General features: G+C 44.7%; 1 protein-coding gene across 4 annotated transcripts in view; it reads right to left on the bottom strand.

The window, feature by feature from the left end:
- TMEM94 (transmembrane protein 94) overlaps window positions 1-17,362 on the bottom strand; it is a 97,068-nt gene that overhangs the window by 18,015 nt on the left and 61,691 nt on the right. For all 4 annotated transcript variants that reach the window (XM_048817500.2, XM_048817501.2, XM_048817502.2 and 1 more), the window contains 7 exons: window positions 14,209-14,265; window positions 12,146-12,250; window positions 11,008-11,172; window positions 10,428-10,637; window positions 7,602-7,917; window positions 6,406-6,579; window positions 1,709-1,811 (listed from right to left, as the gene is read on the bottom strand). In XM_048817500.2, coding sequence (XP_048673457.1) covers window positions 1,709-1,811; window positions 6,406-6,579; window positions 7,602-7,917; window positions 10,428-10,637; window positions 11,008-11,172; window positions 12,146-12,250; window positions 14,209-14,265 — 1,130 coding nt within the window. The remainder of the gene's footprint in view (window positions 1-1,708; window positions 1,812-6,405; window positions 6,580-7,601; window positions 7,918-10,427; window positions 10,638-11,007; window positions 11,173-12,145; window positions 12,251-14,208; window positions 14,266-17,362) is intronic.

Here is a 17,362-nt window from a genome sequence, read left to right as displayed (position 1 = left end):
AACTGCAGCAGACTGGTCTAAAGAGACCATTCCTTATAGCTTGCATCCTTTGAGCTACAGCCACTAGAGGGAGACCTGAGCGTCTGAGCATCCTGTAAGGGGCAGCGATGCACCCACACAGCGGGTGAACAGACAAACTAATGTAGCATATTTGTGATGGAATTGGAGCTGCCTGTGATCATTTATGAACACTAGATGTGTCATGCAGTTGTCTGATTATTGCCAAGGGGTTCCTTGCATGAGTACTTTGGGTTAATTCACCAGCAAGGCTGTTTACTTGTGAGTAGGAAGAGGGCAATAGGCCAGATAACACTTATCAGCAAACAGGGGGTGGACAATGCTGGAGCCATTGGCTGTGATGCAGACCTCACTGAACAGGTTTCCCCAGGCAGATCTCAGCCCCTGTCAGGGGCACAGGGAGATCAGAGGACTCATGGGGGTTTAAAGACACACACTTCTCAAGGGAGAGACAGGGCTTCTGAGTAAATGTGAACCCAAACTTCAGAGGTCAGAGGGATCTGGGGTAAGATAGGCCCACCCAGGCTTTTAGCTCAGATAGATATGCATACAGACAACTTATTGTTTTAAAAACCCATTTCTCATGTTACGCTGCGCTCCACTGTTAAGATTAAACAATACATTGTTTTAAGAAGACTTTTGGGTCACACTACTCATCACTGGTCACAGCTCCTGAAGGAAAGAACAGCAGAGAGCTGAATGCAGTTGGACCTGCTGAGCAATCATGGTTGGCACACACCCATACAGGATGCTGTAGCATCACAGGATTCTACCCCGGAAGGCAAAGGCTCAAGACCTAAGAACTGGAAGGCGTGCACTCAGAGAGAAAGGAACGAGAGGTGCAGCTAGAACGGAACCCTGACAATATTATATAGATTTGCATGGTGCAGTGATACAAAGCCAATGCAAGTTGAACAAAGAGCCCCCCATCATAGTACACCAGTGGTGCAGTTCCAAACAGCTGCGTTTAAAGGCAGATTGTCAACACGCAGTCATTGGAGTAGCTTAAAATTCCATGCTTGTTTTGAATTTGTAGTGGTAACATTAGTTAGGCTGGTCCAGAACTACTCAACACAGAGTTTTTAATCAATGCCTCGTAAAAGAAATATTCAAAAAAGTAACAGGTCTTAATGCCTGAAAATAGCGAGAGACACTAGCACAATGTAATGCAGGCCAACAAAACAAATCAGGACTGATCTGTCAAATGACAAAAGGTGACAATAATGGCATAGGGAGCACCAAATCCAACCCAGCAAGATATCACTAATAGCTGGAATGTACCACTCCTTGTATGCAGATATAGGACTTCCCAGAGATAACCGAACAAAATCCTATTGCTACCATCACTGAACTTGCTTAGGATTCTTGGGCATACTTTACAGTAAGGTTCCATTTATAAACAAATTATAAAGGGTTTATAAATGATGAACAAAAGTCTTAATAAAGGGTTGGTAAATTGTTAGAGTCCAACGGATCAATAGATTGCTTATAACCATGTAACCCCTTTTAACGATGTGCTTATAACCAACTACAGACAACTCACATTTATAACATGCTTATAACAGCTATTTATCATTTATAAATAGCTTATAAAGTATTGTTATGTGGAGCCTTAATATAAACATAATTCTCTCCAGTAATTAATTTTAAACCAGTAACTCCTGTATGTCAATGAGGTAAGGCCACCCACCTGTCAGAGCCGGAGAGGGGGTAGATATCAGCACCATCCCAAAAGTCTGTGCAGGCCTCAAGAATGATGTCAGCTGTCCCGTGAGAAAGCATCTGCTCAGTGCCTAGGGGGAAAATGGGTAGGTGTCTCACCTGTACATTCCCAGCCAAGGGATTTAATTCCAATGGCTTGTTTGACAGTTAAAAACTACAGAGTATCCCACAATAAGACAGAACATCCTGATCTGCCCAATACAACCCCACTGGCCATGTCAAGAATGTGTCAGCCACAGAGACTGTTCAAGAGGAGATGATGTATGCTGCTCTTTGCCTGGCTATAAGTTAACTGAGCTAGTGGTAAATTGTGGACCAGGTAGCCAGTTCCAGTACCTCTCCCCTTACACTGCAATGATCTTTCTCCTGCAGAAAAGTGAGGACCAGGTTGCTTCTGTATCCAGTACCCCTCCAAATCAGGGTATAACCAGGAGTAATGGAGTCATGAGATGAAACTAAGTAAAGAGAAATTTGAGTTGAATAGCAGGGGATAATTTAACAGTGAAAGCCTGTTAATAGACTGGAGTCTATTAGATTGGAGGCAGCATGGACTAGAGGTTAAGGGCATAGGACTGGGACTCAGGAGACCTGGGTGTTCTATTCACTGGCCTGGCAAGACACTTCACCTCCCTGTGCCTCAGATAAGGATAGTGACCTCCTTTGTAAAGCACTTTCAGATCTACTGATAAAAAGCACTGGATAAGAGTGAGGTATTATTATCATCATCACTATTCCACAGAAAAAGTTGGGTGATTAACGGTCATTGCCTGGGGCATTTAAAACGAGGCTGGACGAAAGCTCTAGAAGACATACTGCAGAGAACAACCCCTCACACTGACCAGAAGAGGAGCCAAGATTCCTTAATGTCCATGATCTTTTAGGTCTTTCCATCTTTTCCAATTCTACGATACTTTAAGGCTGAACAATAACCTGTAACACATCCTGCTGGGCCTGGGTGTTCCAGGGTGTCTCAGATCATCACGTGATTTTCACTTATCTGGTACAAGACCAGGGCATGGTAGGTAGATCAGAAGTCAAGGATGGAGGGGCTGCCTTCCCTCCAGAGTTCCTATCTCTCATTATCTCATGTGGAAACATTAACATTACATGCACGTAGCATTCACTGTCAAGGTTAATTTGATTCCCTCCTCCAGCTGCTCTGTGACTGCCCCCAATGGTTTCAAAGCTGATCTAAAGAGAGAAAAAAATGACTTCCAAAAAGCGAGTCCAAAGACTTCTTGCAGGCATTGCTGCTGAGTGCAGACACTCATGCTACCCAATGAGGTCAAGAGCCAAGAATATCTGTTCATGCAAATCAGGCAGGGGACCTTCATGGATACTTGAGGATTTTCCAAAACATACCAGCTCTCTGCTTTGTACTAAAAATAGACACCACAGGCTGAATTTATCAGCATAACAAACATCTGAACGCAATAGGAGCAGAATGTGAAAGAGACTGCTTGTTAGAGGAACACAATGGACAGCTCGTGTGAGGTTTGGGTTAATTTTACTGTAAAAACCTTATATCCTCACCATAGTGGCTGTATGGTCAGATAGCCTCTGCTGTGAACAAAAGGGCAGGAGATTCCAGCTGACCCCTGCAAAGTCCATGCCTGGTATACAGAGTAGGAACTGGTGGGCGAACACACACATCAGCAGCTACACTTCTGCTTTCCATCCTACATAGTTTCTGTTCAGCATCAACAGCACCTTGCACAGCCCACCCTGCTGGCACTCTGTAGAAGTTAATGCCAGCGACACAGTTCATGAACCACTCCAATCCGTGCTGCGGTGGCATTGATTCCAATGTCATTGATGGCACTGTGAGCTAAACCTGCCCAAAGCTGGGATTAGTAAATCATAAGGTTAGTAACAGAAATGGGATTCTGCTAAACCAGGGGCCATTGTTCACTCTGGCTTTTCCCCTACAATCCTCACCTAAGCCACAAATCAACATCCATGTAATACTCACAGCCTATGCCTTACACAAACCTCTCCAGGGACCAGAAATAGAACCTACAAAGACATACAGATCAGATGCCTCATGGCACAAGGAAACAACTAAACAAACCCTAGGCTATAACTCTAGGTAAATTAACAACCTGACCTGGGAACATGGCTATTAGCTAATGAGCAGTGGGATCGTTTAGAAATGGCTAAGGATGGGTATTAAACACTGTGACTGTTCAGTATTTACATGTATGCCCTGCCAAATTACGCTGATTTACAAAGCATGAGACTCCTCACTAGGCTCCTGGCAGTAAACTGGGTAAAATCCCTGCTCCCACCAGTACTGGGGGTGGGAGAGGAGGTGCTCCTGGTGGCTGGCTGTAGTCAATACTGAATTCATGCTATTTTCTTCTAGGGCTAGAGATAGAGGCTAACTGAGCAGCAGTGAGTCTGCTCAAGTGAGCCAGCTCACTCTCTGCACTGGATATGGGCTTGTGTTAAAACTCTTCCTAAACAAGAGGTTCCCAGCAGCAATCCCAGCCTCCAGCACTGGTGCAGCAATCAAAATAAGACTATGCAAAAAGTAAGATTTTTAACTACAACAAGGGAAGGTGGAGGCAGTACAGGCCATTGGGTCATTTCACTCCAGAAGCATGTGAATCCTTACTCACCTCCAGTTACTGTGGATTTGGGGTGAAAAATGTCAGATTAACAGGGACATATTTCACTAAACAAGACAAGGGAATCTAGAGATGGGTTATGTACTATTTCTGCTCAGGGTACATAATTTACTACCAGTCCACCTTTGGTTTCCTTACAGAGGTCTCATTATGGTGTATGGATTCAAACATTCATTCCGAGATTTTTAAAGCCAAAAGGGGCCATTATCATAGAATCATAGAATCATAGAATATAAGGGTTGGAAGGGACCCCAGAAGGTCATCTAGTCCAACCCCCTGCTCGAAGCAGGACCAATTCCCAGTTAAATCATTATGATCTAGTCTGACCCCCTGCATAACACAGTCCAGAGAATTTCACCCAGTAATTCCTGCACCAAGCTCATAATTTCTGGTTGACCTAGAGCGTAATTTTAGAAAGCCATACAACCTTAATTTAAAGGCTTCAAGTGATGAACAATCTACCACATCCTTAAGTAAATTATTCCAATGGTTAATTACCCTCACTGTTAAGTTTCTTCTTACAGTTCATTCTAGACAGCATTATTACGGTTACACACACACACGCGCATATCTGAACCCTCTAGGAAAAAAAACTTTTAAAACTTAGAAAATGAAGTTAGAATGAGGCAAAATTAAAGGTAGTTCCCTATATTGAGAATCCCAGCAGTCAACTCTGACCACCACATTTCAAAGCCTTTCCTATAAAGACAAGATGACAGCAACTGGAACAAATATAAAAAAAATCTTCCCAGGTCAAGGTGTGACATTAACTGCTGGACTCCCAGGGACTTTCAACTCTGTACAGTATTGATTTCACTGGGACAACAAAGTCTGTGCATAGACAAACAGGAAACTCCTCTTGTTCTGCTTTTCCAGGACACAGACACACAAAAGATCATTAATACGTTGGATATAACATTAGCCAGAACCAAATTACAAAGGTTATTCACAATCCTCATGCTTCTGGGCAAGAGCTGGTCACACACTAGGGTCAGGAAGAAATTCCTCCCAACATAGAATCATAGAATCATAGAAGGTTAGGGTTGGAAGGGACCTCAGGAGGTCATCTAGTCCAACCCCCTGCTTGAAGCAGGACCAATCCCCAATTTTTGCCCCAGATCCCTAAATGGCCCCCTCAAGGATTGAACTCACAAGTGACGTGTGTTACCAAGAAGTTTACAGCTTCCTCTTTAGCAGTTGGTATTGGCTGCAGGTAGACACAGGATATCAGTCTAGAGCAGGGGTGGGCAAACTTTTTGGCTCGAGGGCCACATCTGGGTATGGAAATTGTATGGCAAGCCATGAATGCTCAGAAAACTGGGAGTTGGGGTGCAGGAGGGCATGAGGGCTCCAGCAGGGGGTGCAGGCTCTGGGGTGGGGTTGGGGATGAGGAGTTGGGGGTGCAGGAGGGTGCTCCGGGCTGGGACTGAGCGGTTCAGAGGGCGGGAGAAGGATCAGGGCTGGGGCAGGGGGTTAGAGCAGGGAGGGGGTCAGGCTCTGGGTGGCACTGATCTCAAGCAGCTCCCAGAAACAGCAGCATGTCCCCTCTCCAGCTCCTATGCAGAGGCATGTCCAGGCAGCTCTGAGCGCTGCTCTGTGCACAGGCACTGCCCCTGCAGCTCCCATTGGCTGCAGTTCCCAGCCAATGGGATCTGCAGGGGTGGCGCTTGGGGTGGAGGCAGCATGCGGAGCCCCCTGGCTGCCCCTATGCGTAGGAGCTGGAGTGGGGACATGCCACTGCTTCCAGGAGCCGTTTGGAGTGGTGCAAGCCCCTGACCCTGCTCCCTGGTTGGAGCGCTGGAGCGGAGCAAGCCCCAGACCCCAATTCCCAGTGGGAGCTCGAGGGCTGGATTAAAACATCTGGAGGGCCAGATGTGGTCCCCAGGCCATAGTTTGCCCACCTCTGGTCTAGAGGGAGCCTTGGTCTGTTCTACTCTGGCAATTCCTAGGCTGTTTTTGAGACTCGCAAAATACTCCATTTCCCCTCCCCTACTATATCCAACACCTATACCCAAGAGAAGGGAGGCAGCCTTACTGGTGGTGGTGTCCTTAACAAAAAGGCTGATCATGTGACTCAAAGGTGGTCTCCTCTTGGTGATGGAAGAGAGTTTTCCCAGTACTGTCTCCTTCACCATCTCATCAGTCGGCAGGCGGTACAGGGCCAAGTGGTTCTCCTGCTTGAAAAGCTCTTTGGCTCCGGGTGTGAAACCTGAAACATGAATGTAAAGGGGAGAAAGATTAGACACAACCCAAAGTAAAATGGAGGAGATCTCACTTTGCTGCTCCTCTCCATCCCCTGGCTGCAGTCATTCTGATATCTTCCCAGCAGCAGCATCCACCAGAAACCAAGCCAGTGACATTCTGTAGCCCCAGTGTGTGCTAACAGCCAGGCGACAGAGGTTACGCTTACCTAGCTGACTTGCCTGCATTCTACTATGTGCATACACTAAAATGCTTTGAGATCTACTGATGAGATGTGCTATATAAGAGCCAGATGATATTATTAGTGGAGTCCTTAGCACTCCTGATTCATTTAAGAGGAGAGCAATTTAGAAGAACAAGCATAGGACAAGAGGTCAGAAACTCTCAAATGTTAATTCTGGCTCTGCCACTGACTCATTGTGTGACCTAGGACAAGTCATTTAACATTCCTGTGCCTCACTCTTAAATGGGGACATGGATACTTATCTACCTCACAAGAGTGGGATGCGGATTATGAAGTACTGAAGATGTGAAGTGCTACATATTACTTCTGGCTAACCACTGCCAGTTTCTCTGTAATACACATAAGCCTAAACATTCGCACTGACAAAGACGTCAGAGGAGCAATTTGTCCGTTCTTATTGGTCATTCTTTATCCACTGTGGGGCAAAAAGCTTCTTCATCAGCACTGCTGCTGTCCATAACACTGAAGGATTTGAACTAGAACTTTACCAAATTTAGCTTGTGTTGGCTGGGAAAACTCTTAGCCATGAATGTCACTCAATGACTGTAGCACCGTGTCTGAACCTGTCCGCGGTGAACTCTCCAATGACACTGGCAACAAGTCTGATGTCAAACCTCTGAGCATTGACCCAAAGAGAAAAGATCAGAGTCAGATCTGAACTCCAGCTTTCCAACTAACAAAGAGGTACCATTCTGGTACTCTCCCAGTATTCAGCTGGCTCAGTAAGACTACCATGAAAGCTTGCTACCGTTTCTCAGCTGTCTCCTTGTTTGGTTCTTCCTTACCTATTAGCCTGGCAAACTCACAGAGCCCCCAGGGCACATGGACAGGCAGCACGGCATTGTGGGTCTCCTGGAGGGCAATGTTGCAGAGGTGGTCAGAGAAGCGGCATAGGCGCTCCGTCACACTGGCATTGCAGAGGTTGAGCAGCACATTCAAGCCCAGAGGCTTCAGGGAGGTTAGGTGCATCTGCCAGTTGGAGTCGTCGAACTGGATACAGGAGGGGTTCTGCTGGTCCTGGGACAGGCTGAGCATTTTGAGGTGGTAGTCACACACGAAGTCTTCAGCCTCACAGGCCAGTCCCTCACTGTCACCGCCAGCCTGATCAGACATGCAAGAAAAACCTGATTAGTTATAATGGAACGTAGTTGCTAGAGATGCTCCAATTCCCATCCCAAGCTTAGTATCCCTTAGCAGAAGAGAGAGTCCCAGATATAACAGGGAAGATTAACAGGCCATTGCTTCCTCCACTTATCAAAAGTAGCAGCTTCCTTAGTTCCACAGTCTGAGATTCTCCAGAGAAGTAAAAACCATGTTTTTTAATGGTCTAAATTCTAAGGGAGGAAAATGAATGAGTACGTGATGAGGGAATGACTACTGTAAAGGGCCCGGGGGCTTTTCCAGGGAGATTAAACTACTTTCTAGTAACACATTTAGAAAAATAAATATTAAGTTCCTGATCCTTCCCACACTGAAATCTGTGGGAGTTTTACCATTGCCATAAGTGGGAGTATGAACAAACTCAGAAGATAACCAGGGAAAGAACTGTAGGATTGATCTTAAGATGACAGAAGTTTGAGGGATGGGGATGAAGTCTCCTAAGAAGAAGGTGGCATGTAACATTCCCTGAATGCACAAGAATATATCTGAGCGTCCTCATCATAGACACTAGCAACAGGTACCTCCTTTAGTTCTGTCCTTAAAAGAACCAACCCTTCCCAGGGGAAAGGGGCCTTCAGTAAAGAGAATGCTTTTCTTCTCTGGAAAAGGACATGCAGCCCATGCTAAAGGATGTGCAAGGGGAATGAAGTGAGATTCTTCCCTGATTCCTTCCCCTTACAATTCAGCAACTGAAGCAGGCAACACTTGACAGAAACACCAACATTTCTTTGTGAGCCCTGCTTAAGCACCAAGCCCATTACCAGTCAGGTGACAGGGGCCAGGCATGAGTCTTTTATTGCACTGTAGACATACCATTAGGGTCATAATTTGTCACTAGAAGATACTATGCCCAACTTTCCCCTTGCTTACACTGGGGTAGTTCAGGAGTAACTCCACTAAAATCCATGGAGCTACAGTGATGTAAATTCAGAATAACAGAGCACAATCAGTACATATGAGTGGCCAGTATTACCAGTCAATTAGTATTTAATGAAAACTAAACTTTGTTAATTTGGCCTTGGGTTCTTTTGTTTTTGACTTCATGAAGTATTCACAATCTACTGCTGGTTTTGTGAACATAGTTATTATTATTTACTTGTATCATCATAGCACATGGGCCCTATATGTGGAATTATTCTACATCTACCATAAATGAACACTTGGCATGCTACAGGTAAAGTATCCATTACTGGTATTCGGTATTCAAGGTCAGAAACTGGTCACCTGTTACATGGTTTAGATTCTGGTCCCTGACAGACTAAGTAACATTTTTGATAGAAGACTATGGAATAATGCCTTTCTAATAGAATTCTTTGTCAGTTTCAGTATTTATGTATATTTCTTGACTGCCTGGTGATCAATCAAATACTCATGAATAATGAAAAGCAGTAACATATCAAATTTGAACCATGTGTTTAAAAAACTGTCTTCATCAATTGACCAGTTCTCTGGGATGCAGACCACGGATATTAGTCTATTAGTCTAAATCATGAATGATGTAAAGAAAGTGAATAGAGAAGTGTTATTTACCCCTTCACGTAACACACAAACCAGGGGTCAACCCAATGAAATTAATAGGCAGCAGGTTTAAAATAAATATAAGGAAATACTTCTTCATACAACACACAGTCAACCTGTGGAACTTGTTGCCAGGGGATGGTGCGAAGGCAAAGATATAACTGGGTTCAAAAAAGAAGTAGATAAGTTCATGGAGGACAGGTCCATCAGTGGTTGTTAGCCAAGATGGTCAGGGATGCAAACCCATGCTCTGGGTGTCCCTAAGCCTCTGACTGCTAGAAGTTGGGACTGGATGACAGGAGATGGATCACTTGATCAACTGCCCTGTGCTGTTTATTCCCTCTGAAGCACCTGGCACCAGCCACTATTGGAAGATACTGGGCTAGATGGTTGGACCCAGTGTGGCCGTTCCCATGTACCACACAGGCATGTCTGCCAGAGGTCTGACCCAAACCAGCAGTTAGTCTAGCAGAGAGCTAGCATCACTGGGATGCTGAAGAGGAGACTCCTCACAACCTCTTCTCTCCTCTAGAGCAATCAGTACTACTAACTAAATCCTCAGACTTTGAAAAGGGCCCCTTTAAATGAACAGCTCTCCTTACCCCACAGAAAGAGGGGAAATCCAAAGGTGTGGGAGCTAATAGGATTACAGTGCTGGCTGTAACTTGCTGTCTAATGTCTCTGCCAAGCACTCCTGAGTATAATGTTATTTTGGCTGAAGAGCCATCTTCCCATCCACAAGGCCAGCAAAAGGCACAGAGTACAATGAGATTCAGCTGCTCCTTTCCTTACTTAAATCACACAAATCTGCTAGATTTTGCCATTCTCTAACTCAAATCCGGGGGTGGGTGGGTAGGGCTCTTTCTCCTCTCGACGCAGCCTGTCCTACAGCTCAGTGAGAGGCTGACTGCATCCATTTTTGCATACCTTACCTGGGTTGCCTCCTCCTCACCACCCTCTGTGTCTTTGCTGAAGCTCACATTGGACCCCGAGGGATGCTTGCTTCTACTGTTTGGCTTTCTGTGGACATGGACGTCAGAAGATCTCGGCGTGTCACTAGACCAGTCGTTCCTCTCTTGTTCATTGGCAACGTGGACCATATCCATCATGGGACCAGAGAGCAGAGCATCCCTCTCATGGGGCTAGAAGAGAGCAAGGAGGTGAACAGTAATGAGGCACTTATGGGATGGAATGGAAAATCCCCACTACTGATTTGCATGATGCCAAGCCTATTCTATCGTGGGATGGATTTGGGTAGCTGGGGGTGGAGCAGCTTCTGGCCTCTACTGAAGAGGACTGGACAGGACTCTCTTTGGAGGAGCAGGTCCTCACCATTCCTTAATCATTCAAGCAACGACACTCTCCTCCAGGAGCTCAACATTTGCTTTTCTATACCATTGCAAGCCCTGCCAGATCATGAACTGAATCTAGTTGCCTGGCAGGTAGTGCTAAGGCTGCCAGCCACGCCATGCTGAAAGCAAAGCATCACTTTGTTGATGACCCATCCCTCACCTCCTCGTCCATCTCTGGGTGGCAGAAGGAGCGCGTGGAGAGTTCATCCGTCAGGTCTTCATGGCTATCATGAGGAGCTTCCACCTTCCCACTGAAGAACAGAACAGTCTCTGGACTGGGATTTGGCCAGGATAGAATCCCCTGCTTGTCTACACAGCAAAGCACCTAAAACACCCCAAGACATCCCGCAACACCCCCCAAAATACAAACACCCAGTGAGTTAATGTCTAAAATATATATTCACTGAAACAAACAGCAGAAGGCTTGGGTGGGTTTTCAGATACAAAGTTGGACAGAAGTCCCTTGTTAAGCAAAACTCCTATCTTGAGAGAGCATTCTGAAAGCATGCCCAGGTGTACTGAGCACAACTTGGTTCCATCTGGATTAATGGTCACTTAATGGAAGTTTCATTTAGGACCTATTAAAACGAAGCATGAAATCCATAAGCAGGAGGCAAGTCTTGTACCTATTTTACAGACTAGTACACCAAGGCTCAGGGAGATCAAGAGTTTTTTGGTTTTTTTAAGGTCATTGGCAGAGCTAGGAATAGAACAAGAGTATGACCTGGGCTTAAGCTACCAGACCACACTGAATGTCCTCTAAACCACTGTCTTTACTAGAAGTGTGCTTCTGGGAGGATAGGTGCCCATTTGGTTTAAAGACAGTTATAATTAGGCTAACGCTCGTGCTGTCATATGGGCGTAATTCATAAAGTGTAAAAAAGCAGAAAACGGATGAGAGCATAAAAATTGGATGGGAAGAGATGTTGAATCCCAGCGATAATAGAACATGGCAATATTCTAAACAAAAAGAGCTCTCAGCCATACACACAGCTGTTTGCATTGCTTCACACTGACTCTGCAGACATTCTAGGCTTCCGAGTGAAAATCCTGGAATCTTATTATGTAGATGTCTAGCTCTTATATAGCGCTTTTCATCATTAGACCTCAAAGCACTTTACAATACAGGTTATAAAGCCCTTGCAAACCCAGGAGACTAGAAACCCCACAAGACCTTTACTCAGAACGCTGTGAATGGAGCACCTACAACCCTGTTTCTTAGGGGATTTTCACAGTGATTGAAGAGAGCAAGGTGTCCCATTTAGGTATCCTCCTTGTGATAACCTAGTGATACTCACAGTGACGGATCCCAGGCTGTGAAGTAAGCTGGAGGTGAAGCTGAGTGTTGGAGACTTGCCTTTTAAAACACACAGAAAGTGGCTCCAGATACAACGTATCATTTCCTGTCAGAGAAGCAGACCACAGGTGACAATTCGCTGGGGAGAGCCTGGGTGAGGAAGGGGGAGGAGGGGTGTGTGAAGTTAACAAACATGCTTATAGGTTTGAGTCAAAGAGACCCTGTGAAACAATCCATTGCCAGGGGGACGGGACTTTAAGTGTGAGTAGGTTAAGGTTTTCAAGGGCAAGGGCACTCCCCCTGCTGAATGCAAACAGCAAATATGTTCCTTGAACAAGGATTCTGCTGGGGCCATCACAGTCTTTCCAGAAAATACAGGTGGAAATTTTGAAGGGGTTTCACCTCAGTTAACTTGGTGCTGCCTCTTGGAATCTTTTTTCTAAACAATATGCTCAGATCCTTTGATGAAAGGATTTCAGTGCCCCACCACATGCCTGTTAAACCCATTTCCGTTAAACCCATTTCCAGATGGGACAACTGAAGCACTGAGGTGCAATGACTTGCCCAAGGTAACCTAGTGAGTCAGGGTTCTATTTCCTGCTAGAACCATTGCCTCCCCATCCAATTTAACTAAAAGTCAAATCTATGAACAACTGAAGGAAGGGTTGCATGAGGGAAATACTACAACCTAAACGTGCTGCTGTCACAGACAACCTTAGTCTCCCACAGGAGCACTATCCCAAACAGAGGCTGGATGACAGAAGGCTAACACATATGGGCTCATCTCTGCAAATCTGGGATCCACTCCCAGCCTCAGCGCTGTGTGTTTCTTGTTCCCAGCCAAACTGGGTCTGAATTTGATGTTGAGCTGCAAGCTTTAAATGCATTTCTGGATTGCTACCACTTTGCATCACTTCTCCCGTGCTTCAACTCCTCCAGTGCTCAGAAACTATGTTGATAGAGGCCAGGTACAAACCTAGACAGATTAAATCTCACCATGGTTGTAGTCAGAAATGCAGACAATATTTAATTTAAAACAAAAAGAAAAGGCCATGTTTAATCCAGACACTTTCTTACAGCCAAGGTCTTCACACAGAAGCAGAAAAAGGGAACAGATCTATGCACCAGGGAGATGACCTCAAGTCATTACTTTTTAACTGCTCAAGCACTGAATTGCACAGCTCAGCTGAAGGATGAACTGGCATAGGAAGGTAAGAAAACGTTCAGAGAGAGTGATATGCGTGGGGGCTAGCAGTGGCAAGGGAAGAGACTGAGCCTGCTGACATTTGGGATTTTCTAATTAGCCTTGGGAATCCCTCTACTTCCCCAGGGAAATGGAAATCCTAACGCCAGATGAGGCAAGACATTATCCCCTGTTTCATCTGGGTGATATAATTTGAAGAGGGGCTGGATCCAAACAGTTCCTTTGAAGGTTTGCTTGCTCTGGTTTGGGAAGTGTTAGTAATGTACACAAACTTATTAAGAAGCTGGTAAAGCAGGATCAGGCTTTCATCCCAAATGACCCACTCCTCTCGTCATATTTCGCCTCTGCCAGGGCTCCAGTCTTGCTGCTACTTCCCATCTCCCTGTTCACTAGTTTTGATTGGATGACGGTTTTGTTTTTTAAGATAAGCTAAATTCTGCCCCAGCCTCCTGCTATGTACCCGTATTTTTTGACCAGTTATTTCACCTGTGGAGCAACAGTGACCAACAGGACTTGAAACAGAAGCTTTCTCCAAGACAGGAAAGCTTGGTTTCAAAACCTCAGCAAAATTCTAATTCATGGCAACCTGAAGGGTACAAGCTAGACCACCTGTGTCACATTTAGCTCAACCCTGGCTAGTGGAGCCATTTCTAAATGAGGTGGTGTGTGGGAAAGACATCCAACCTGCAAGCAGAGCAAAATAAAGCAGCAAACAAAGAGTGCCAGCAGGCATCTGCCACCAGCAGTGAAGGTTTAGGGACTAGCAGGAGACCACAGAGGGAGAAAGGAAAGGATCTTATGGAGCTCGCAGTGAAGTAGAAAGAGAACGGAAGACTGGTAAAAAATAGTAACAACAATACCTGAGAAGATACCATCTCTGTGTAGCTGCTGAGAGTGTCCTCTGAAAACTTAGCCAGCTGTAGCAAGAGAAAAGACCAGTTACTATCAGTGTGCTCAGAAATGGTACATGAGAAGTGTCCCGCTCTGAATACTGTGCATTCTGGGAGGTAAAGGGAGGGGCCCTACTCTCTATTGCCATACCAGAAGAGACAGATGGTCCATCAAATCCAGTAACTTGTCTCCAGTGGTCCACGTTATTATTTATCGGTTAATGATAAGCACCATGCTTGGTGCTGTACAGGACATGGATGAACACAAGCCCTGAAAAGCTTACAGACTAAAGAGACAGATTACACCAGTTAGACGAACTAGGACGCAGCTCTTTCTTAGGCTGATATTTTGAGGCAGGAGGAGGCAGTGTTTGAACTGATCTGGACTGGGTGAAAGCAGGGAGCTTTAAGAAGGGATTGCAAAGGTAGGCAGCTGTAACACCAGGGACATGGAGAAAGGAGGCAGAATGAAAGGGGCTATAAGATAGGAAATTAAATCAGAGATGTCGGTGGGATGGAATCATGCAGAGCTTGGAAGGGGAGGGAAAGTTATAGATGACAATTTTACGACTCAATGTCTTGCATCCAACGAGGGGGAATTCTCATCTTGACAGAAAGAGGAACAACTCACAAAACTGAAAAAAACAGCGGTTGCAAGTATAAACAGAATGAAGTCCCAATCAGTAATACTTCCACTTGATCCAATTTCACAAAGTTAAAAAACACATATGAGCCAAATAGCTGGGAGAAAATTTACATAGAGCAATGTGAGGGATCATTTTGAAGGGTTTAAGAACTTTTTAATAAATACCCAAAAAGCTACAATCAAGAAACAAAAGGTACACTGGTTAGAAAACCAGCCTGGCTTAGAAGCAAAGTGAAAACAATAATAAAAAATAAAAACAATACATAACAGATGGAAAAAAGAGGAAACTGACAGCAATGAATAAAAATTAGAAGCTAGAAAATGTAGAAAGAAAAGGACACATGAAGAAATCTATAGCCAACAGTAACAGACAAAAAGGATTAGGGTTTGGGGGTTTTTTTGAGTTAAGCATATCAAGAACAAAAGGAACCATGACAATGGTATCAGTACATTACTAGATGGGAATGATAGAATTGTCAACAATAATGAAGAAAAGGAAAGAAAAAGGAAGAAGTGTTCAATAAATATTTCTGTTCTGTATTTGGGAACAAGCCAGATGATGTATTCATATAATGTGATAATGATGAAATACTTTCCATTCCAACATTAACTAAGGAGGATGTTAAACAGCAGCTACCAAAGACAGACATCTTTTATCTGGAACTGCTGATTTACTTGCAGCCAAGAATTTTAAAAGAGCTAACCAAGGAGCTCTCTGGACCATTAATGTTGATTTTCATTATGTCTTGGAACACAAGGAAAGTTTCAGGACTAGAAGGCTAATGTTGTGCTAATACTTAAAAATGGTAAATGGGGATGACCCAAGTAATAATAGGCCTGTCAACCTGACTTCAAACTGGCCCCAGTAAATGAAGTAGGTCCAGCACCCCTCTGCCAGAGCAGGTGCTCTAATTTGGCCAATTAAGAGGGTGGCGGCAGCACCTGGGGGCTATAAAGGACCGGGGAGAGAGACATGGTGAGTCAGGGGAACCTGAGAGCACAGACCAGTGGAGCAAAGAAAAAGGGCAGGCGCTGAGAGCTGCCAGAGCCAAAAAACTAACTGTGGTTCCTGAGAGAAGGCTGAAGGCAGGGGAGCAGCAGCAGGAGTCGCTTGGTGGCTCTCAGAGAGACAGAGCCGAGGGCTGGAGGCAGGAGAGCAGAAGAGGAGTTTACTTGATGACTTCTCCAGGGCTGGACTCAGAGGAACCATAAGGGGGCCAAAGAGAGTGAGGGATGTTCCCCTGATGATGACGATCTCCCAGGAGAGCGGCTGTGGGAGTTCCCACTGGGAAGAGTGGGATTTTAAGGACTATATACACTGGATGTGGGAAATGGACTGTTTGGGATTTTTGTTGGGCAATAATTAACTGTGTTTTGGTAATAAACTGGCTCCAAGGAGGGGTATTATTTAAGCAAAAGAGCCTGAAGTGGATTTACTGGAGACTCTGAAAAGGGAAATTGAGGCAGATGTGCCTGTCATGCCACAGAAGGCTGCTCCAGACAGGCCATTCTGTGACAGGGTGTTATAGGACTGGATTAATGAAGAATTATGAGGGTAATATAATTAATGCTATCAACAAGGGTTTATGGAAAACAGACCCTGTCTAATTTGATATAAATTTTTGACGAGATTACAGGTTTGGTTGCTAAAGATAACAGTATTGATTTAATATAGTTAGACTTCTGTAAGGCATCTGACTTGGTACAGCACGACATTTTTATTAAGGAACTAGAACCAATACCAATATGGGCACACATTACATGGATTAAAAACAGTCTAACTGATAGGTCTCAAAATGTAACTGTAAACAGGGAATTATCATTGAGAGGCTGTTTCCAGTAGGGTCCCACAGAGATTGGTTCTTGGCCATGTGCTATTTAAAAATATTAAATATGACCTGGAAGAAAATGAAGTCATTACTGATAAAGTTGGTCAATGACACAAAGATTGAGGAGTGCTAAATAACGAAGAGGACAGATCGCTGATACAGAGCGCTCCGGATCACTTGGTAAACTGGGCACAAGCAAACAATATGCATCCCTATATGGCCAAATGTAAAGTCATACATCTAGGAACAAAGAACATGGGCCATACTTACAGGCTGGGGGACTCTAGCCTGAGAAGCAGTGACTCTGAAAGAGACTTGGACGTCATGCTGGACAACCAGCTCAACATGAGCTCCCATTGTGACACTGTAGCCGAAAGGGCCAATGCAATCCTTGAATGCATAAACAGGGAACACGAAGTAGGAACAGGGAGGTTATATTACCCTGTGTTTGTATCTGGTGCAACCGCTGCTGCAATATTGTCTCCAGATCTGGTATCAACAATTCAAGAAGGATGTTAAAAGTTGGAGAGGGTTTAGAGAAGAACCAAGAAAACACCCCTTACAGTTAAAGACTTGAGGGACTGTATTTAGCTTAGCAAAGAGGGGTAACTTGATCACAGTCTATAAGTAGCTACAGGAACAGAAATCT

This window comes from Caretta caretta, chromosome 14 (assembly GCF_965140235.1).
Source record: "Caretta caretta isolate rCarCar2 chromosome 14, rCarCar1.hap1, whole genome shotgun sequence".
NCBI classification, from domain to species: domain Eukaryota; kingdom Metazoa; phylum Chordata; order Testudines; family Cheloniidae; genus Caretta; species Caretta caretta.
This window is presented reverse-complemented; position numbering and strand designations above follow the sequence as displayed.